This window comes from Lepidochelys kempii, chromosome 2, assembly GCF_965140285.1.
Source record: "Lepidochelys kempii isolate rLepKem1 chromosome 2, rLepKem1.hap1, whole genome shotgun sequence".
Lineage (NCBI taxonomy): Eukaryota > Metazoa > Chordata > Testudines > Cheloniidae > Lepidochelys > Lepidochelys kempii.
This window is the reverse complement of record NC_136381.1, coordinates 15,992,608-16,016,533: the sequence shown is the minus strand read 5'-3', so window position 1 is coordinate 16,016,533 and position 23,926 is coordinate 15,992,608. Positions and strand designations below refer to the sequence as shown.

At 45.5% G+C, this 23,926-nt stretch overlaps 1 protein-coding gene across 1 annotated transcript in view; it reads left to right on the top strand.

Annotated features, from left to right (window-relative positions):
* The first annotated feature begins 6,487 nt into the window (after nt 1-6,487).
* The window catches only part of CCN4 (cellular communication network factor 4), a 52,275-nt gene continuing 34,836 nt past the window's right edge, over nt 6,488-23,926 (top strand). The window contains exon 1 of the mRNA XM_073329337.1: nt 6,488-6,663. Within this exon, the coding sequence (XP_073185438.1) occupies nt 6,616-6,663 (48 nt within the window). The 5' untranslated portion in view covers nt 6,488-6,615. The remainder of the gene's footprint in view (nt 6,664-23,926) is intronic.

Sequence of the window (23,926 nt, the reverse complement as noted above, 5' to 3'; positions counted from 1 at the left end):
AAAATGATCTGGATAAACTGGAGAAATGGTCTGAAGTAAATTGGATGAAATTCAATAAGGACAAATGCAAAGTACTCCACTTAGGAAGGAACAATCAGTCGCACACATGCAAAATGGGAAATGACAGCCTAGGAAGGAGCACTGCGGAAAGGGATCTGGGGGTCATAGTGGACCACAAGCTAAATATGAGTTAACAGTTGCAAAAAAAACAAACATCATGCTGGGATGTATTAGCAGGAGTGTTGTAAGCAAGACACAAGAAGTAATTCTTCCACTCTACTCCATGCTGATTAGGTCTCAACTGGAGTACTGTGTCTAGTTCTGGGTGTCATAGTTCAGGAAAGATGTGGACAAATTGGAGAAAGTCTAGAGAAGAGCAACAAAAATGATTAAAGGTCTAGAAAACATGACCTATGAGGGAAGATTGAAAAAATTGGGTTTGTTTAGTCTGGAAAAGAGAAGACTGAGAGAGGACATGATAACAGTTTTCAAGTACATAAAATGTTAGAAGGAGGAAGGAGAAAAATTTGTCTTGTTAAGCTCTGAGGATAGGACCAAGAAGCAATGGGCTTAAATTGCAGCAAGGGAGGTTTAGGTTGGACATTAGGAAAAACTTCCAAACTGTCAGGGTGGTTAAGCACTGGAATAAATTGCCTACGGAGGTTGTGGAATCTCCATCATCAGAGATTTTTAAGAGCAGGTTAGACAAACAACTGCCAGGAATGGTCTAGATAATACCTAGTCCTGCCATGAGCCATGGACTAAATGAACTAACGAGGTACCTTCCAGACCTACCCTTCTACAATTCAAAAATTACTGAAATCAGAATCTGGCTTCCATGAGCTCCATCTCTGTTCTTAATGGATCCTATCTTTCTTTTACCAGCTGTGGAGCACTGATCAACTTGCATTTGACTATCAGTAGAACATCATCTACTTTTCTACCTTGTTAGGAAAATAAGACAACCTTGTAAAATGGATTAAAAATCAAGAAAATACTTACCTGTTATGTGTCCAGCAGAATTTGAAACCTTATTTAAGGAGGAGCCGGATGTTAATATCATTGCTTTGGAGCAGGGGTAGGCAAACTTTTTGGCCAAGGGCCACATCTGAGTATGGAAATTGTATGGTGGGCCATGAATGCTCACGAAACTGGGGATTGGGGTGTGGATGGGGGGGTGAGGGCTCCCGCTGGGGGTGCAGGCTCTGAGATGAAGGAGAGTGGGACCAACGGGTTCGGAGGGGGTGAGGGCTGGGGCAGGGGATTGGGTCACTGGAACGGGTCAGAGGTGCAGGTTCAGGGTGGTGCTTACCTCAAGCAGCCCCCGGAAGCAGCAGCATGTCCGCCCTCTGGCTCCTATGCGGAGGCGCAGCCAGGTGGCTCTACATGCTGCGTGGGGCGGCGCTTGGGGCGGGGGCAGTGTGCAGAGCCCCCTGGCTGCCCCTACATAGGAGCTGGAGGGAGGACATGCTGCTGCTTCCGGGAGCCACGCGGAGCCATGGCACACATGGAGTTGGGCAAGCCCCAGACGCCGGTCCTCGACAGGAGCTCGAGGGACAGATTAACATGTCTGAAAGGCCAGGTGTGGCCCCCGGGCCGTAGTTTGCCCACCCCTGCCTTGGAGCCTAGATAGAATCTGAGGTACATTGTGATTTACCGCTTGCTAACCACTTTGTTCCATTTCATTGTGAGACACATCTAGAATAATGGATAACTGAGTTCAAAGTTGTACGGCTCATGCAGGGAGAGAAGTGAGGAGTGGAAGTCTTTAAACTACAGGACGTAACAGTGAGAGTTAAGGAGCTCAGTGCACTCATTTTATTTAAAAAAAGGTTAACAGGTAACTTGATCAAGCTTTGCAAGTACATACACAGGATGAAGGTATTTGATGCTCTCTCAGCTAGCAGATATGGACATCACGAGACCCAGTCGCTGGAAGTTGAAGCTAGATAGACTCAGACTGGAAGTGAAGTGCACCTTTTTTACAGTGAAGATAATTAACAATTGGAACAACTTTGATTTCATAGCATTTAAGGCCAGATGGGACCATTAGGTCTTCTAGTCAGGGGTTCTCAGACTGGGGGTTGGGACCCCTCAGGGGGATGCGAGTTTATTACACGGGGGATCGTGAGCTGTCAGCCTCCACCCCAAACCCTGCTTTGCATCCAGCATTTATAATGGTGTTAAATATTAAAAAATGTTTTTAATTTATAGGGGGTGGCGGAGTCGCACTCAGAAGCTTGCTATGCGAAAGGGGTCACCAGTACAAAAGTCTGAGAAACACTGTTCTAGTCTGATCTCCTGCATTTCACAGGCCATTCAATTTCAGCCCATTACACACTGGGTTAACGCCCGCTAATGTGGGTTAGACTAAAGCATTTTAGTTTTCAGGACACTAAAGGGGCGTGTGCCACAGGCACAGAACAATTAATATCAAGGTGCCACAAGTGCCCAAGGCCCCTTCAATGGCAGGAAATTGATTAGGTGGGATATGCCCAGAAAATCCCATCAGGTGATCCGTGCTCCATGCTGCGGAGGAAGGCAAAGCCCCCTGCCCCAGGGCTCTTGCTAATCTGCCATGGAGGAAAATTCCTTCCTGACCCCAAATCTGGTGATCAGTATGACCCTGAGCATTTTAACAAAACACACCAGCCAAGCACTTAAAAATAGGATTTTCTGGACCAGCTCAGAGCACTGGTCCACCCCCAAACAGTGTCCTGTCTCTAACTGTGGCCAATCTTTGAAGCTTCAGAGGAGGAGGGCGGGAAATAACCTTAGATAGGCATGTGGTGAATTCTCCATGATTTGAGGACTTTAAATCAAGATTAAATGTTTTTCTACAAACCATAGCTCTAGTTTGACCACCAGTTTTTCAGCTCAAGGCAGGATTCACTGGGTGAAATGCTATGGCCTATTTGAGGTCAGATGAGTTGCTCATAATGGTCCCTACTGGCCTGAAGAGCTATGAAAACTCTAAATGGCTCTTGGCAGCAGTTTGGCAAACTATGAACTGCTGCAGTCTGTGTTAAATGAGAACCTGAATTTCCTAGTCAGTGTCTGTTTTAATGGATAAACATAACCGGTTAGTGCTTATGCTGACTAAAGCATTCACACACACACACACTGAATATATTGGTAAGGGGGCTGGATGCCCCAGGGGATTTGTAATGGGGTTACACTGGCCCTAATCCTAGCCAAATCAATAGCGTCTGAAAGCTCTGACTGAAGTATGGTTACCATGTGATGACCATCAACTGGTCTGTGTGTGCTGAGCTGTTGAGTTCCCAGTGGACAGGTGTCCACATCCCAAAAGCTGCCATTACCACTGGCAGCCTCAGGAGAGATGCAAATTAATGAAGGAACCTGGAGAATGAAACACTCAGGATGAATGGTCAGAGGTTAATAGAATGACCAAATGCCCTGGAAAACCCATGGGCCCAATGTCTGGGGCCTGTCCTAACCAACTGGTTACATTCACAAAAATGGTTCTTCATCCTGATTTTGTAATGCAGGATGGGGTCGGGGGCTCAGTGTTGCTGCGTTTCCTGCATCTACTCAGGACATTCCTGCTGAATGCTGTTGGCATTGCTTGGCCTCCATATCTGGGAGCAGAAGAGAGGCACTGCTGCTGAGGGTTCAGAGGTATGAGGAGGTGCAAAGAATGTGGGCTCCTTCTGAGATGTGACATTCTGGACTCCTCTCCAGATCTTATCTCTTGATTCAGTTGAGGATTGGCCCTGCTTTGAGCAGGGGGTTGGACTAGATGACCTCCCGAGGTCCCTTCCAACCCTGAGATTCTTATGATTCTATGATGACAAGGGCTTGGGTCAGGTAGGCAGGTGGAAGTGAAAATGCAGCAAGACAAATGAAGGGAATGGGGGTGGCTGAGAAGAAAAGAGGGAGTGTTGCTGGTGGATGAGAGGGAATGTGGGTAGGTGAGAGAGTGGGGCTGGCAGCAGAGACAAGTAAATACTGAGAGGGGGAGAGAAGACAGATGAGAAGAAGTTGAAATGAGGAACGGGAGGAGAAGAATATAGAAAATGGAGAACAGGAAAAAAACGCAGGTGGATAAGACTCTGTATCTAGAAACTGGTAGCAGAGGAGACAAATAGCCATTTCAAAGGAGGTAGCTAATACAGTCACAACGAGCCGCTTCTCCCACCCCACTCTTCACTATGGTGTGCCTGACTCTCATTGTGGAAGGGGGAAGGAGTGTAGTTGGCTGAGGAAAGGGAGAGTGAAGAGGACAGCTATTTCCCCCAGGCCAGCTGCAAACCCATAGACGGCTGAGCTCTCCCCCAGCGTATCAAGGTGTCCTAGTATTTCACAAGGAAAATCTGTTCCCCATATGGAGGGAAGCTAACAACTGTTCCTGGTCCCCATGCTCTACCTGTCCTGGCCCCATGTTGGCCATCCTGCACCTTTCATGAGCACAAAACACCTTTTACAACACACTTAAGTGCACCGAGGATTCCATCTCTTCCTGCAGTGCCCAGATTAGGCCACTCCTGCAGCAATGGAGATGCTGGGCCTCGTTCTCTTCTCACATACGCTGGTGCAAACCTTTGAAGTCCATGGCCTTACACTGGTGCAGATGAGTGGCGTTAGGCCCCATGTTCTGAGACACACACCTGTCCTCCCCCGCCAGGGGGCCAAACGCTGCACCAATACTCGCATTAAAGCCGGATCTTTTGCAGCTGCATTGAAAAGAATGGCACGGCCTGTGGAGGAAGGTGCTAATTGTAAGACTGCAGGATCTGGCTCAGAGTTGCTATCTGGATTGTAACTCCCCTGACTTTAGTCAGTTTAAGCTGGATCAGTAAAAGCTATTTTAACCTGATTCATCTTTGGGGGAATGAATTGACCACGTTCTGTTCTTCCTCACTTTAAGGAAGAGACAGAGTCTGAATTCACACAGGCACAAATTTAGAGGCGTGAGGGAATATTGTGCCTGACCTTGGTGCAGGGGCATCATTGCCCCCCCCCCAACCCCCTGCCAAGGCTTTTCCTGGCTCCTCACCAGCTGGTGCTGTAGTGTCTTTTCTGGTCCTGCCGAGGCTGCTGTGGGGTGGGCCATGCCTCCTAATCATTGCATTGTCAGCCCCACCTTCAACTCCCACCAACCTGGCAGGAAGCAGCCATGGCCTGCCATTGTTGGGACAACCACCCTGGCCCACCATGCCCCCTACTCCTCATGACAGGACTTAGAAATAATCATAGAATATCAGGGTTGGAAGGGACCTCAGGAGATCATCTAGTCCAACCCCCTGCTCAAAGCAGGGCCAGTCCCCAATTTTTGCCCCAGCTCCCTAAATGGCCCCCTCAAGGATTGAACTCACAACCCTCGGTTTAGCAGGCCAATGCTCAAACCACTGAGCTATCCCTCCCCCCAAAACAACTGTCACACAGAATGGCCCCCTCAAGGATTGAACTCAAAACCCTGGGTTTAGCAGACCAATGCTCAACCCACTAAGCTATCCTTCCTCTGGTCTTGCCCACCACCTCCCTGCCCCTCTCTGGGATGGGACCAGCCTGCTCATCTCCTGAGCAGTAATGGCCATTGTGGGGAGAGGGAACTAGGGATGCTGACACAACTTTGCCTCCCCACCCCTGAACTTTTCTGAAATGACACTTCTGCCCGGAGGAAAAGAGCAAGACGACAGGGATGGCATCACACTAGGGAGCCACCAGACAAGGAGCAGACAGTAACAACAAATGGACCCAGGGGACCGAATCCCAGGCAGGGTGGTCAGTCCTACCTGGGGAGGTTTGTACCTAACAGAGATCCCAAAGGCCTGCCTGTCTCATGGATACTTTGGCAACCCCTAGTACAGCTCGTCATGCTGATAAAAATCTCACTGAACTGAAACAGCAGAGCAATGAAATGACAGGTATAAAACAGGGCCCAGATCTCTACTTGAAATCAATGAAGTGACACCAGCATATAGCCATGTGGAGGATCAGACTTTGACCCTCCCTGTGTATTCACATGTGGGTAACTATGCAGCCAATAGTTCCATTGGACTTGGCAGGTCTCCTCCCATGTGTGTCTGCAGGATGGAAGACCAGACCTTCTCCCTGTCTCGCAAATAAAAAAATTACCAGAATTTTTAAAAGACCATTTTCAGTTGGGGGTGGGGGGTAATTTACGGCAAACAGTGAGACTATTGCAGATGCTTATGTCCATGCCACCTAGTCTGCAAGCCTGGGACAGCCATAAACATAATGATGGGTAAACTCTGAGTATTTAAACCCCCTGTTAAAATTATAGGTTGATGCACCACTGCATTGTAACTTTCCCTTTAAGACTCCTCTGGCTAAAGGCAATATAGTGAAATGCAGGAGGTGGGGACAAAAAAAAAAAAAAAAAAAAAAAGAAGAAGAAGACGTGAAGGCAGGGAAAGTTTCTTCAGAGGAAAAATGCAGGGTTTGTCCTTTGCCCTGACGTCAGATCTGTCTTTAATAAAATCCCCGAAGAGCCAGGAGAAAAATGCAGATCTGCCTGACTCGCTAGGCTGCCAGTTGAGGATTGCTCTGCATTTCCAACGTGGTGTTTTTGTACAAAACGGCTCTAAATCTGGGTTCAATCAATGTATTTAATCCTGGCTTCCAGTGATGAGGTGGCTTCTGCCCTGGCTTCTAGCAACAAGCAGCATTTTGCAGGTGAGTTGGCAAAGTGGAGGAGAGAAATGTTTTCTGCAAACTATTATTGGTAGGATTTTAGTGTTCATAAATTGGTGCATGCCGGAAAATGCAAGAGCTGCCTGATAAGGATTGGGTAGATCAGATCTGAGAGTGTCAAGGGTAAAGATGAGATGAGGCAGGAGGGGACATATCTAGAGAAGAACAGAGCTGCCCCTCTGACCCTAATCTTTCACCACCTCAAAATTGGGACCAGTTTTTGAGGACAGAAAAGCAGCAACAATTGCAAGTTGTTCAATCCTTTTGCACAGAGTGAATAAATTCCTGTTTGACAGCTTAAATGTGTCAGTGGAACATCATTGTGGGAATTGGATTAGAAGCCACTTGGGAACTAAGAAAGAGTCTGAGGGAATCAAGAACAAACGATGTGTATCTTAGGAAAGGTCCAGCAGCAACGTTTAAGGGGGTGGGGAGGAACAGCCTGCTGAGTGAATCAACAGGTCAGAACACACCACACGTGGCAGCAGCTCCCAGTACACAAGAGAGCAGAAGAGATACTGATCAAGGGGGGGCAGGCCCAGACTGCAAGCCCTGCTGGAGGGGTGTGGGGAGGAGAGGAAAGCAGCTAGCTGAGATCAAACGAGTTTGCAGAGCAGTGTAAAATGGTTAAAGGCACAGGGTCTGGCCTGTGCATCATGCAGAAGCCACCTGGCTGGCAACGAGAGAGATGGCCAATGATTGAGGGAGCGGGACAGCTGTGCAGGGAGTTGGCCTCGATCAAACTCTCTGTGTATTTCTGGCTCTGATCTCTCCAGATCTGGCTCTTTGGGGTAATATTGATTGCTAATTTGGCTCCTGAACCACTGAGGTCTGAGTATCACTCATCTAGTGTATCTAATGTGCCTGTGTGAGACCAGATACCAAGGTGATAAGCATGATATAAATCAATAGATAGACAGATATAAGGTCCACCCTAGGAAAAAAATTCTGCTTGCCTGTTCATCTAAGGCAAGTAACTTGTTTTGATGAGCAAGTAACATAGCATGAGTGCATATTTCCCCTCTCCGTTCTCATGGTAGGTGTGGGTGAAGACTATAGGTTTTATACCTGTTGTAATCCACTTTCTTGATGTTGAAAGGCTCTGTATTTAAAAACCAGACACAACATGAGTCTGGGGGGCAGGCTGGTGGTGAATGTGTAAATGTTATTTGTTTACTTCTGGCAATGTGTTTGCGTTTGATTAGCCCACAAAAGTAAAGCCAGTCCCTGGCCAGGAGACCTTCCAGTTCAAGGTCCTGATCCTTCAATCAGATCCAGGCAGCTGGACCCCTGTGCCTGTGGGGAGTCCCACTGAAATCTTTGGGGCTCTAGGTGGGTCTGATTGTGTGGATCAGATTGCAGGATCAGGCCCTAAAAGGCAGACCCATCAAAGACAGGCTGTATGTGGAAATCCAGAGGTGGGGAAGACTTCCTTTTAATAACTACTTCTTTCATAATGAATTTGCTTCTCGTGGGCCTCCTCTACAGAGGGCGTCTTGAATGAAAAAGGAAGGGGGTTTGGCAGACTGTGGCAGGGAAGATATTCCCTGGGTAGGGAGTAGCGTGGTAAAATGCCGGGAGCATAGTGGAACACCAAGGCTGGTATGTCAGCATATGAGAGAGCACATGAGGATGTGGGGTTGCAGTAAAGCACAGTGGATGTATTCTGTAAATGTGTCACATTCTGCTCCATCTTATTAACGTTTTAGTGAGTTCTTACACATTTTATTGGGATTATCTTTTCCCCTTCCACTTCTAAGACCAACCTCTCCTAGTACTAGGAGTGCAATTGTACAGGGAGAGAGAGAAAAAAACTACAACACTCTACTGCCTATAAAACTTCTAAATATTTCCTAAAATAGATTGTTCTAGACATAGGGTAAAACTTTTAAAAGCACCTTAGCTACTTAGCCTCCCAACTCCCATTGACTTGCAACAAAACTGATTCTTCAAAGTGTCTGTCACTTTTGAAAGTGGGACTTATAATGGCAGGACTTGGGAGTTTGATAACATGACCCGCAAGTGCTGTGCTTCTTACTGGGAGACCAAGAATCTTCCCTTTCTTCTGATTCTAGCCCTGATGGGTCATGAGATTTGAATCTTGTCATTTCCACAGGACTGAATATTTCCTGTCTTGGGCCTCAGAGCAGGATGATTTTGTGGAGGGGGAAATTCCACTCATAAGGAGAAATAAAGCAATCAAAATTTAAGGGGAGGGGGGGATAGGAAACTCTTTGAGGTTGCTCAGAGGTTTGGAATGTTAGAAGTGGTCTTGTTGGAGACGGTTAGCAGTCGGAGTGCAATGGTGTGTGATCCATGCAGTTGGTTGTGTGGATATCACCACCATGTAAGGAGGGAGGGGGTGTGCTTGAGATTTTTTTTCCTCAAATCACATTGGTAAACAGGTCCCACGGGCAAAGAGTAAATGGTGCTATTGCCCCCCTAAATAAGCAGGCACTTATGCAAGCAGCAGGAAAGATAATAGTTTATTTGGGGACATCATCACTTATATCTGGTGTGAACAGCAGAAAGAGCACCAACCAAACACTAACTTTGTGGTTTTTGTTTGTGGGGAGCAGGGGTGTATGTGCCAACCTCCCTTTACATCCCTAGATCTTCATAATCATTGCCACTGATCTGAGCTATGGGTTGCCCTAGACCTATGGGTAGGATGCTTTGAGAATAGTAATGTGTAGCTTTGCCTTCTCCTTTTTTTCGGATTTACCGCCATGGGTTTGGGTCCAAGAAGTTTTCATTTGTAAAATATTTGGAACTGATGGCAGGAAAAACTGATTGTGATTTCTTGGACTCCTTCTCCAAAAAAAACCCACATTTTGATCAATCTTGAACCAAAAAAACAGCCTGGATTTGATTTTATTTTTTTCACTGGCAGCTTGTCTGGTGTTTAATCATTTCATGAGTTCCAGGGACCTGGCAATACATAGATGTTAGAAGGAGGTAAACTCAGGTTTGGTCATCAATTTTGTATTTGGAGCTTACAGCCTGGGACATGGATAATTTCGTGCAGTGTGTGTTCAAAGTGAGAAGAGCTTGACTTGTCACGTTCACCCCAGAGCATCTCCACTGCCACTGCTATTCTGTCGGGGGCCATCCTTTTGTTCTGTGTTTGTACAGCACCTAGCACAATGGTCTGCTAGGCATCGCTGCAATGCAAATAATAATACTTCAGTAGTGACTTGCTCCCCCCGTACATACAGCAGTCATGCTTCCATTCTTGACAACGGGTCTTATCCTCAGCTGGTATCAGTTACTACAAGAAGGATGTGGATAAATTGGAGAGAGTCCAGCGAAGGGCAACAAAAATGATTAGGGGTCTGGAACACATGACTTATGAGGAGAGGCTGAGGGAACTGGGATTGTTTAGTCTGCCGAAGAGAAGAATGAGGGGGGATTTGATAGCTGCTTTCAACTACCTGAGAGGTAGTTCCAAAGAGGATGGTTCTAGACTATTCTCAGTGGTAGAAGAGGACAGGACAAGGAGTAACGGTCTCAAGTTGCAGTGGGGGAGGTTTAGGTTGGATATTAGGAAAAACTTTTTCACTAGGAGGGTGGTGAAACACTGGAATGCGTTACCTAGGGAGGTGGTGGAATCTCCTTCCTTAGAGGTTTTTAAGGTCAGGCTTGACAGAGCCCTGGCTGGGATGATTTAGTTGGGGATTGGTCCTGCTTTGAGCAGGGGGTTGGACTAGACGACCTCCTGAGGTCCCTTCCAACCCTGATATTCTATGATTCTATGAATTGACAAAGTGCCATTGGGAGCTACACTGAGTCACACCAGCCGAGAATCAGGTTTAATTTATTCGGCTACCTTGAAAATGTATATGCTGTAGTGGAAACCTGGTAAATGGCTCCGCTAAAGTGCACCTGCTAAATGCACCGTGTTTATTGCTTTGGATTAAAAAGCTTTTGATTTAGGCTGTGTCTACACTACAGCCTATGTTAGCATAATTTGTCACTCAGGGGGTGAATAAATCCCACCCCAATGAGCGATGGAAGTTACATCGACATAAGAGCCAGTGTGGACAGCGCTATGTCAGTGAGAGAACTTCTCCCGCCGACATAGCTACTGACATTCTCAGGGGCTGCAGAAGTTAGGCCAATGGGAGCCGTCAGCTTAGAGCAGCTACATTTAGAGTAGCCGCACCACTGTAAGCTCTCGAGCGTAGTCATAGCCTTAGAAACTCCCCTTTTGCCCACACGCATGCACAAGCAAATAATTGCCCTTTCAAATGCAAAGTCCGGGACATGTCACTGCCTGAAGGTTAAGATGGTTCCTTGAAGTTCATTTAGGACTCAGTCCTGTTCCTACTGAAACCATTCACAAAACCCTCATTGACTTCAGAAGTAGTAGGGCTTCTTTGTACTTTTCATAACGTCTGTCTTCCATCCCTAAACTAGGGATTGTGCCGATTGCCTTCAGCTTCATTCTGTAGCAGCTGGATTTCTGCAAAGAGTGCAGGGTAGGCCTGGGAGCCAGGACTCCTGGGTTCTCTTTCCAGCTTTGCCTCTGACTACCTGTGCCTCTTTGGGGAACTCCTTCCAGGGGTCTTGAGATTCTCTGAGGAAACGTGCTAAGAGTGATTGGTTTTAATAAGCCTGCTTTCACTTACATAGCATGTTCATGGAAAGATCTCAATGACATCGTGGTTTTGGGAGTCTCCATTTTTGGGAACCCGAAGTGGGCAACCTGGGACAGAGTTTTCAAAAGGGTCCGGACCACACAGCTGGGGTCTGATTTTTTTTTTTTTTAATAAACACTGGCTCAGATTTAAAAAAAAAAATAGCAAAAAACAAAAACACCCCTCAGCATTTTGAGTGCTGACCTTATTGAAGAATCTGGCTCTATGTATCACAATGGGAACTGCTGGGTCCTGAGCCCACTTGTCTGCCCGTCTCTTGCTTAGGCTTTGTCTACCCTAGCACTTTTGTTGGTAACGCTTTTGTCAGTCGGGGTATGAAAAACACGCATCTCCCCCTCCCGCGACTGACATAAGTTTCATGACAAAAGTGCTACGTCAGCGGGAGACGTTCTCCCGTCCACATAGCTATCCCCGCTCATTGAGGGTGGTTTAATTATGCCGGCAGGTGTAGAGCAGCTACACGGGAGACCTTACAGCGGCGCAGCTGTGCTGCTGTACGGTCTGTAGTGTAGACGTAGCTTTAGACACCTGAAGGGGAGCTGCACTTCTTTGCAAAAATTGGTATTGAGCACTTGAAAATCTGTCCCCTGTATCTGAATTTTTTTTCCAGTAAAACTGAGCAGTCACAACTTCAGTTAAAGACAAGGGATGTTCAGCCCTTCTGAGAATCGGGTAACTCGTGCTGGACGCTCAAAATCAGGGCTCTTAAAAAAAAGGTGTCTGTAAGTGACTTGCCCCAGATCACACAATGAGGCAGTGATGGGGCTTGGAATAGAATGCAAGTCTCCTGAGACACACTCCCTGCTTCCTTAGGGTATGGCTGGCTCCCTGATCCCCACTTTCTGGGTGTTTAATTTAAAAGCAAAAACGGAGGTTCCGAATCAGGAGTAGCCCAACATGGGTTGATTGATAAGGATACCCTTCTAGGGTGGGATTTATGTTGCAATACCCAAAGGTAATTGATCTCCTTGCTAGTTCTGGGTTGGAAGTCCTGATTCTTACCTACCCTCCTTGCCCCAAAGCTGTTGAAAAGCCTTCTCCCCATTGCTGCCTTCTCCTTCTACTGCTTCTATCCAGAAGCCCTAGGGGTCTCCTTCTTAGATGTGTGAGGTGCTGCTTATTCCTGATGTGAGGGCAGTGTTTCCAGGGATCTCTGAACCTCTTGTGCCCTGTATTATTTTTAATAGACCTATATTGGCCTGTTACTAGTTCTGAGCCTCACTTCTGTCCCAGATGTGGGGGAGGGAGAGAAGGCTTGTGTGCGTTAACTGTCCGTATGAGTAGAAAGGGGAGGGGAGTGCTCAGGCTGAAACAGCTGCAGGAGAAAAGTGACATTAAGGATATGTTTTGCAACAAAACCCGAATAACGAATTTCTAATACTCAGGTTGCGAGCACATTCCAGCCCTGTGCGGTCATCTATACATCGGTTTGCCCTCTCTCAATAGCTCCCCGGGTTAGTCTACAAGACAGCGTCTCTTCTATTAGTCTGGGTCTGTCATTATACTTAGCCTAGAAGGAGAATGAAGATGGGAGACGAGTGGGCAAGGAATCCTATGGTTCATGTCCTGTGGGATGTCTTGTGGCAAGGCCAAAGAAAGACTTTAGGGGTTTGTGCAAAGAAACTCTGAAAGATCTTGAGCGCATCAGGGACTGAGTCAGCTCAGCACAGGAAGTCTCGCCTTCTGCACCAAGCTCTGTGCAGGCACAGGGGTCCGTCCGCCTGGTTTGGAATCTAAGAGCTTATTGTTTTGGAAAAGTCATAAGAGAAAATGACTTACACATATTCAGTGATGGGGATGTATGGCAGAGTAATCCAGCGCCATTTATATTCAAGTGGACAAAGTTTACAGCACTTGGAATGCTGTGAATGGCTCATATGCATGGCAAAGGTCTGCTCCTGCTGGTCACTGAATGATCACAAATATTTTAGGTGGGGTGTGTCTTTATTTTCTCGGTTTATGAGCCATTCATCCCAGACTAAGAAACCAGACTGGACATGAAGTATTGACTTTATTCCCCACACACCCAAATATATAATGATCTAACCAAATTTACCCAGGTATTCAGTTAGAGTTAGATGTACAAGACTACTGCCTACAGTAGTTACTGAATTTAATACATTACTTAGTTGAGCAACATTGTGCTTAGATCTGTAGAAAACCCCTCAGAAAATATGTTCCTTGCTACCAGGACTGTTACAATCTAAGTAGACTAAACAATTTTGACACAAACTGCGCTGAATAACTCAGAGAGGGATGAGCTAGACTAAAAGAAAGCAACTTTTAAATGAGCTGTGTGTGAGAGACAGCCCTTTTCCCCCTCTCTAGGAATTGCACCACCAAATCCAACGCTATTTTCTGCTTTGCTTAAAGTCTTGATTCCTTTATGTACTGTACACTTTCTTAGATTACAAATGCTCCTGTTTATTTCATGTTTCCACACTGAAACTTCTTTTTGAGTAAAAGCCTAGGTTGGGCTAGGGGGAGGGGACTGATGAACATTTCTTCAAAATCTGAAAACATTTGCCCAGCTCTAGGCCTAGATGATTCCAGGGAAAATACGATACCTTTCACATGGAACTAATAGAACAAAATTCCTATTTGCTTTACACGAAAATTATGTTGTAGCCAGCTGGCTAGTGTTGTGTACCACTGTCTCAAATCAGAACTGTATGCCATGGCCTTATACAGCTAACTGCGGGGAGAGAGTTTCCTTCACTTTAAATGGAAGAGGAGTCTACAGTTATAGCAGGAGAATCAGAATTCTAATATCAATGTCACTGTAATGTTCCAAGAGGTCTTTGTATTCAGCATCTTGACAACCATGATATACTAGGTTGCCACAAATATATTAGAATATTAGCTGGTTATTTTAAGTGAGATGGCAAATGCCTGTCTGTACTGCCAGAGGGTTTTTAAATCTTCCAAGATCCTGCTGGCTGTAAATCAGAACTAATTAATTGTTATCTTGAGTTTGTATTGTAATTGGCAAAAGCAGATTCTGCTACCACACTAAGGCGTTTTCTGCACGTGCTAGGCTGAATTTCCGGTTTGATGAGCAGGCAGAGAAATCCAAATTCATATGGGAAAAAATAAATGCTGTTCAAGAAAGCAGGTACATGTGCTTGGCTGGCTGTGGGGGGAAAAAGAGGTCCAGGTTTGACAAAGTAACAGCTGTGGAATTTTAGCGGCTGCAAGGAAGGAGTATAGCACAAAACTTGTAGCCAGTGCTACAATGCCTAGAGTCCTCAAATGTATTACACTATAAACCTTTTGGGTTCCACTATGATGAGTTAAGTGGTGGAAAATCAGCTTGGAGAATATCCCTATTCCATTAATCAGAGCTGGCCATTAACAAATGAGATATAGGCTTCGCCAGCAAACCTCCTGGAAATTGACTAGCTTGTTACTGAGGATTTGGATAGTCACCCAAGGCCAGATCATACCAGAGGTTCTGGAACTAGGGATGCTGGGGGTGTGGCAGCACCCCCTGCCTTGAAGTGGTTTCCATCATAGGGTTTACAGTTTGGTTCAGTGGCTCTCAGCAGCCCCACTACACAAATTGTTCCAGCACCCCTGTCATTGGCTTTTAGAGTAATACCCGGTATGTTTAATCCCTATTAAATTCTACAGGGCTTTTCTATAAGGGAAGCCTCTCTGTGGATCTGGGGGCATGAGAAACTGGTGTGCAGGAGATGAAGGGGTGCATGTCTCTCCGTGCCTCACCCAACTGAAACATAACCCAGAGTCTGTAGTTAATTCTTTCAGCAGTGCCCCTTCTACCCTGGGGATTCCCTGAGAAGGGAAGTTCCAAGGTGCACCATCAGGCTGTTGAATTCTTGGCCATCTCTAAGTTCGAGGACTTCACTGAACTTAGGCTGACGTCCGAGTTTGTAATGTGTATGTGATACACATCTGCTTTCAGATTCAGCTATGAAATCTTCTGCTTCTCACAGATGAGATGCTTAATGAGCAGATATATATTTAAAAGGCCGCTTATGTAAACCTAAAATAGAGCCAATAGCTTTTCAACAATGTCACTATTCATGACTTATTTTTGGTTGTGTGTGTGTTGAGGTAGATCAAAATCCTTTCAGTGATGCCATCCTGACATGCAACGCTCTGTGTTCTTGATTAAGGGAGTGAAGCTGCAGCAGCTAATTAGATGAATGAAAGGAACATGCAGGCTGCACAGCCAAAACCTCTCTTGTTTTTAATCTAGAACCTTGTCTGTGCTAGAAAGTTGTACCACTTTATCTCTCCAGGTATAGTTAAAGCAATACAATCCCTCACCTACACCATGGACTCAGTTATACCAGTTGAAAGGTGTTTATGTTGGTGTATCTTATTCCCATATGGAAAGAGCAATAAGATATACAGGCATAACCACATCCTCATTAGGGGTTGTTGGTATAAATACTGCAATAGCTGATCACACTCCTAACCAACATGGTTATACTTGTACAATTTTTAAGTGTAGCCCAGGCCTTAGTCTAGGGGTAGTAAATAGGTGGACCACAGGCCAAATCTGGACCACCAGACACTTTTGAACGGACCCCAGAATCTTTTTATTTACTTATTATTATCTTTATTCGCAAAAAGAAAAGGAGTACTTGTGGCACCTTAGAGACTAACCAATTTATCTGAGCATAAGCTTTCGTGAGCTACAGCTCACTTCATCGGATGCATACCGTGGAAACTGCAGCAGACTTTATATATACACAGAGAATATGAAACAATACCTCCTCCCACCCCACTGTCCTGCTGGTAATAGCTTATCTAAAGTGATCATCAGGTTGGGCCATTTCCAGCACAAATCCAGGTTTTCTCACCCTCCACCCCCCCACACAAATTCACTCTCCTGCTGGTGATCTATCCTATCTATCACCTATCTATCTATCTATGAATTTGTGTGGGGGGGTGGAGGGTGAGAAAACCTGGATTTGTGCTGGAGATGGCCCAACCTGATGATCACTTTAGATAAGCTATTACCAGCAGGACAGTGGGGTGGGAGGAGGTATTGTTTCATATTCTCTGTGTATATATAAAGTCTGCTGCAGTTTCCACGGTATGCATCCGATGAAGTGAGCTGTAGCTCACGAAAGCTCATGCTCTAATAAATTGGTTAGTCTCTAAGGTGCCACAAGTACTCCTTTTCTTTTTGCGAATACAGACTAACACGGCTGTTACTCTGAAACCTGTCATTATCTTTATTGTTATTCTTTTTTAAATATTTTAATCTGAAATCTGGATCTTGCTTATACCTTGACCAAGAAATTTGGACTTTGACAAAAAAATAATTGACTACTCCCACCTTAGGCTGTAAACTATTAGCTGGGAAGAAACATGTTAGTCTCTCAGGTGCCACAAGCACTGCTCCTTGTTTATGCTGATACAGACTAACACGGCATTCAGCATTCTGTCATTCCTACCTCAATACTGCCCCCTTGTGTTTAGGTGTTGTGCAATTAAGAAACAGACTTACTGGTACAACCAAAGGTGTCGATGCATAGGCTCTCTGTTTATAATTGTGACTGCAACATGAAATGCTGTGAGCTACTGGCAGCCAGCAATAGCCAATTTTACAATAAAATTCTATGTTAAAAAAGAAAAGTCTCAGTGCTCGTGTGATTGAAGTTTTCTTTACGAGGCTAGGACAAAAACACAAGTGGCCAGCTGTGCTTGTCTGTCCCTTGGGAAAGTTTGTGAGTACATTAACCATTTAAATACTGAGATACTTCCATTCACTTGGAACGTGGCTATATAGGGCAGTGAGAAATGATAGCAATTGTGAATGTAGTGCTTTTTAGATGTCCCAGTTTAACAGTCTGAAGACCTCTGTTCATAGCACAACTGATCCATGTGATCCACCAGTGTGCTTCAGTTCTGACCTGGAGGGACCACTTACTCTGGAGGCCAGGTCCTCAGCTGCTATAAATTGGCACAACTTGTTGGAACTCCCCTGAGGACCTGGCCCTTGGTTTTTATGCCATGCTTGTCACCATGGCATCAGAGTATCTCTTGTGCTGGGAGGGGAATTAATCTCCAGGTCCATTTAACCCAGGGCCCCTTCTGACATTACTGACCTGTGCAGATTGTGGTGGATGCATGTCTAACAGGCAATGGACTAAGCACCCCCCTCTCCTCCCATTTCGCACAGCCATCAGTGTGTAAACTTTTTTGTTGTTGCCAGTTTGTGTTGGATTTGAACCAGTGTTGTGGTGCTGAATGGCTCTAATCCCTTCATCATTCAGACCCTCCTATGCCATTTGTTTACAAGATGCAAAAATAAAGCAATTTCCTCATTGTTCTACACAAAATTTGTGAGGCTCAACTGAGTGAATCTATTTTCTGCAACTTGTAGAACTCAACAACTTAGTTTGTTAAATATGTGTGGGAGGAAGGCTGGTATTGTGGGTAAGGCATGAGAGTGAGAAATCTAGGTTCTGCCACAGACATCTTGTCTGATTTCACCGCTCCGTGCCTCAGTTTCCCCCCGATAAAATAGGGGTATTTAATACTTCTTCCCTCAAAGTTAAGAGTGACATGCCTGGAAAATGTTTATGAACTGATTTGAATTCCTCCAGTGACAAGGCACTAATAAAATGTGAAGCATTTTGATGTACGTTAGTCACCCTTTCAGATAATCCATGCACAGGCCTCTCTGAAAGGCAGATATCCTCTTTGTCTAGCTTGAACTTCATTTTGGTGTTATCACCTTTTATTTCAGGCAGTATTTTAGTTAAATGCCACATTTCAGTTCTGTTTCCACTGACTTCACTGGAAGTGGGAGGGGGTCTCCAGTGCTGTTTGTAACTTTCCAACTTTGCTCCTTTTTTGTGAATTTATTCCAGGTGGTATTCTAGTTTCCATTTTATTTCATCAAAAAGCAACTGTTTTGTCCCAAAAGCCACATACAAGCCAAAGGCGAATCTACAGTTATATTTTTCCCAGTGTGTCAACTTTCATTTGTTTGGATGGTTTTTATATATATATATAAAATAAATATTTGGTTTCTCTGTTGCACACAGAAATAAGATCCAAGTTCAAAACAGCTCTGGAATAGCATTTGTCCTGAGCCTTTGGATTTGAAAGTGAAGGATGGTTTGACAGCCTAACGTGGCCTCTTCTTAGTCCCCTCCTTCCCAGTGTCTGAGTTTGTTCCTTTGCTGTTTCTGGGCCAGCTATTCAGGAACAGTCTGTTCTGTCTCCCCCATTGATTCTTCACCTACCTTTTTTTTTTAAATTTATTACACAAATCCATGCTGTCTGCAACCACCAGACTGATGATTGTTGCCCCACAATGGTGCTTACTCTAAAGCCTTGTCTCTCCAGTTCTAAGATGCAGGGGGAACAGTATCGTTTTAACACTTCCACTGGGCGTTTTGCGAGAGCTGTATGAATGGCCTAGACTTGGAGATGACGCTTCTGTCCCAGAAGTGATAGGGGAGCCCAGACCTTTAAATGCCACAAGTGCTTCCTGGGAGAGCGTGTCTGCTCTTTGCTAGCAGGGTAATAATCTGTACTTACACAGGAGCTTAACAAACATTGCTTAAGCTTCATGGCAAACGTAGAATTAGGTTTTATTAGGGGCCAAATCCTGCTTGTTTTACTCAGGGAATTAGATTCAGTGAGGTTACCTGCCAGGGTTGCCAAGCCTCCAGGATTGTCCTGGCATCTCCAGGAATTAAAGATTGTCATGGGATGAAACCTCCAGGAATACGTCCAACCAAAATTGGCAACACTACTACTTGCCTGTGTAAGGCACACCGGGTATGGCCCGAAATCTCTCTTAAAGATGCATAAACTGAGGTAAGGAGAGCTTGCTTTGTCCAAGGACACACTACAGAGTGGGAATAGGGTCCAGGAGAGCTGACTCCCTGTCTCTCCTCATTCAGATACCAAGAGCTGTTGTTTTCTGTTCTTATGCACAGTGGCTGTGCACTTTGCTAATGTGGGGTGTGATCCTGCTCCCCTTGAAGTCAAGCTCAGAACTCCCCTTGATTTGTAACTGCTTTGAAATCATGAACCGTGAACAAAAGAGAGAGAGGCACAGTAATATATTTTAACGTGTTAAGATTCATCTCACTGTAATATTGATCCCATTGTAAAAACATTTCTTCTCCTGGAGAGGCTAGGTGGGAAATAGATTCAAAGTGCCATGCAATTGAGTGAGCGAATGCATATTCGATACTGCCTTCATGATAAATCCAACAACAGCCAAGTGCATCTCTTGCCTTTCACTAAAATTTTCCACAGATGTATAGGTTTTAAAGGAACAGTGAATAATTACCCTCCTTACAAGTATACAAAGAACATTGCCTATTATTGGACCAACAAGTAATTTCCAGTAGAAAAGCAGAAAAAGACTTTTGTACCCTAGAAGCTGGTTAATTACTAATAAGGATAAACTGAATTTAGACCATCTTTTTGGGTAGTTAATGGAAGCTTAGTGCAAGGAGTAACTATCATAACAAAACGTTGGATGGAGGTGGGCAGGGAGGAACAGAAATCTCAGTCCTGAGATTATAAGGGGACTCGGCAAAGGGTGTAGGTGGGTGGGTGGGTAGGTAGGTCATTTTTATTCTGAATAAAATTCTTGTTTGACTTGCGTATTGCAGGAGTTATGGGGGGAAGTGGATCTTAATGAGTGAAAGGTCGTGTCTTGGCAGGTCCCTTCAATAATGGCATGCCACGCTTTGGGGGAAAGGTCCAGAGGTGGCTATGGAAGAAATGGACAAATGGGCCATTGAAGCTGTCATCATTAGTAGAACTGGGGAGCAGTGATGCACTAAGGGTATGTCTGCACTGCAGCTGGGATCCAATCTCTGAGTCTGGGCAGACAGGCTCTCGCTAGTGGGGCTTGAGCTGGTGTGCTAAAAATAGCAGTGTGGATGTTGTGGCTTGGGCAGAGACTCAGGGAGTTGGGTGGGCTTGAGAGCCTGAGCTGCTGCCAGACCCACAACATCTACACTTCTATTTTTAGGGCACTAACTCAAGCCCCATGAATCTGTCTACCCGTGCTGGGAGCCTCACTATCAGCTGTTGTGTAGATGTACTCTAAGAGGCCTAGCATAGTGGATCATGGAAGGTTTATTCTTTGGTATGGACAGGACAAAATATCATCTCACTTGGTTTTAACCTACTTGTTCATTATGTGTCTGTTCTGGGCAATGATGCTGAGCCTTGCAAACACTACTACTGGCATCGAATTGGCATGTCTGATACTAATCCAAATCTTCCATATGGCACCAAACCAGCATTCATTCTGTAAGGATCCGAGAGAACTTTTCCCTTCTCCTTCCTGGCAAATGGGAAATGTTCAAATGGCTCCCCGCACAATTTGATGGGGAGCCAACGGAGAAGTACTGGTCTCCTGCCTCTCCTAGTTCTGAGCCAGTCGCCAGGCCAGTAAATGCCCATAGTGGGATTGCCTGACTGTTACAAAGATTTCTTTCTGAGTTAAAATCTAGAAAACAGAATCCAGTGCTGGCGAGTACGGTCCAAAAGCCACAACGCTCAACCTTGGCCTCCACCCCCTCAGGGCAGCTCCGGCACAGCAGTATTGCTGTTGCGTTTCCTGTTGAATATCTGTGTTTTAAATTTCCATTGTTAATTTTTTTAAGGGGGGAAAGAAAAGGGCAATTTTAAAAATGTGGTTTTGACTCCAGAATCCATCTTCCTGTTGATACAGCTGTATGAGTGCCACTTAATGTCTTAGCAAACATACAACAGATCGGAGAAAGGGAGTTTAGCTCTTAATTCCTCTTTTTTTTTTTTTTTTTTTTGCTACTTCACTATTCTGGGACTCTCTCATTATAATGATTTCTTCTTTCTCTGTCCCTCCTCTCCCCTTCCCCGCCCCCATCCCTCTTTCCCTTCTTGCACATCCCCACACCTGTTACATCATGCTGCAGCTCAGTTTGAGTAAAGCCTGATCAAAATTTACAGGATTTTCTCTTGCAGTCGATGAAAATGCTTCAGTCCTTTGATGAAAATAGCTGCAACTCTTGTTCTTTGGTGTCCTGTTCCTGGAGGAAAAATGTAATTAAATTAAATCACTTCACATTTGTTCTTTAAACAATTCAGTCATATGACGGGGGCAGCAAGAGGCCTATGAGCTATTAAAGTTGATCTGAAGCCATGTGAGGGTTTAGGCCATATTTTGAGGACTTGAGTCTCTAGGGGGGGGCTAGGTACTTCATAGACCTTCGTCATACCAAAATGAACATAATTATGGCTGGAGAGCCCTGGGATCTGACTACAGCTGTTGGGTATGAGTCGTGTGGGAAGAAAATTGGACCCTCTTGGGTTCAGGTGGGGTCGGTTCTCCTCCTCCTGCCTGTGGGTTCAGTAGAGCAGTGTCTGCATGTCCTACTACTGTCGGCCACCACCGCCATCTTGCTGCGTTGTGGAATGAGTGTTCCAAGAAGCCTCTCGCTCAGCACCACACGCAGCTCAGCAGGGGGCAGCGGCTGCTAGAAGCAGGGCATGCGCCCACTGCCATGCCAGCCCCGTGGGCAGGAAGTGGTGCCAGCCCTGGCTTTCGTTCAGGGAGGAAAGGGCTGGGGTTGGGTCAGGTTTGGTGGACTTGGGTCTGGTTCCAGCCTAAAAAATTAGACCTGTGGATGGCTGAGCCTGGTTCCATGGATGATCCTGCTGCCATTGCGGTATCCACACACGTTTTGTGAGCAGACCCGCCATGGTCAGCCTGAGCATCTTACTAGAACCTACCAGTCGCACTCTGCTATTTCTGTGGAGCTGTGAGTGGCTGCGGTGGCCAGGCGGGAACATCATGTTTCCTACCCTGGACACGCGTTGCTACTACACGAAATGTTGGAATTCTGGATAGGAGATGGGAGACCTGTCTTCTTACCTAGAGCTGAAAGGTTCCAAAGTGTTTACCCTGGGTCTGTCTGCTTCAGTTCAAGTCAACTGAGCACCCTGCAAATCACACCCTGCACAGGTTAGCTTGCAGAAAACTGAATGCTGGGTGTAATAGTGGTGTCCGTGTATAAACTGAGACAGAGGGGTTTACTTGTTCGGCATGTGGCCAACGTAGCTACAGATACAAAGCTTTTTTTTCTTTTTATTTCTTTTTAAATAGCTCAGGGATTCTGACTTTTTTTATAATCTGAGCTTCAGATCTGCTCATGAAAGGTACCGTATAATAGCTAGATATTACCGGTATTAATAGAGGTGCTGTAGGCACCTCCCTTCCTAGTCACGGTAGCAGGAGTCGCCTCCTCTCACATGGGTTGTTGCATAGTGTTCCTGTGCCGATCCGTCTATTCGGCAACATTAATGACCCCCATCACCATAATATCTAAGCACCTCACAGTCTTCAAAGAATTTGTCCTCCCAACTCCTTTGTGAGTAGGGCAGTGCTATTATCCCCATTGTACAGACGGGGCACTGAGGCTAAGAGAGACTGACCTGCTCAAGGTCACACAGGAAGTCTGTGGTGAGGCCAGGACACGAACCTGGGTTTCCTGAATCCCCAGCTAGCTCCCATCCTTCCTCTCTGCCTGAGACAGCAAAGGAACAATTAAAATAGTATTTATGTGATGAATGCTTAGCCTCTTTACGGCCACTGGTGAAAGTGTTGGTGTCCTTTTTCTTCGAATACATGAATGACTTTTTTTGCTTCTGCTCCCCAGTTGGGTCTTTATTCTTGTGGATTATTGTGGTGCTTTCTTTCAAATTAGAGGGTCACTTCTGCCATAAATAATATTTAAGATGACCCAAAATCCTGTGCCTCTGTCACTAATAGCACACAGTAGGAGAGGGTTCACCCCTCACAACTGTACAGATTAGAAGCTGTGTACTGAGCCCCAGTTGTATGGGTGGCTCTTTAACACTCTTCCATGTGAGACTGTGTATTCCCTTTTCCAGCCTCTGCAAAGACAGGAGTGGGGGCTGTTGCTCTGGTAAAGTCATGGGCATGATGCTCAGAGCAGACTGGAAGAGAAATCTCTTCCTCACTCTTTCTGCTAAGGGGAAGCAGAGGCTCCCATTGGCTCGCCTATGTGAAGGGCTAAATGAAGGTGAACCTGCCAAGAACTGCACTGGTAGGGAAAGGGAGACAGTTGAGGATGGTGGGACTAGACCCACACATGAGAAGGCTCTTCCCCAGCATGGCTCTTCATCAACAGCACCAGGCTGCCGGAACCTCTGTTCCGCTCCCTCCTTTGAGTGGAATGGTAGCTAACATCTGAACATGCTCGTCTAGTGCGATGCTCAGCTAAGAGAGCAAATGTGACCCTAGGATGTATTATCAAGGGGGGACTTGTATTATCAAGTAGGAGCAGAGAGGTGGCATTTCCTCTGTATACAACTTTAGTTAGTAAAGCTGAGGGAATAACTGGCTTTTTTTCAGTTCAGTGCCTGACCCCTCCACCTCAGCCCCAAAATATCAGTTAGATTTTAACCAAAAGTGAACTGGGTTTTTTTTTTAGGCTTTCTCGCCAAAATGAAAAACCAAAAAAATGTCATTCAAGACAAATGTCACTTTGAATGATGAAACAAATTGCACTGCAGAATGTTTTGTGACCCAAAGGCTTTGCCCTTCCAAATGCTCCCCT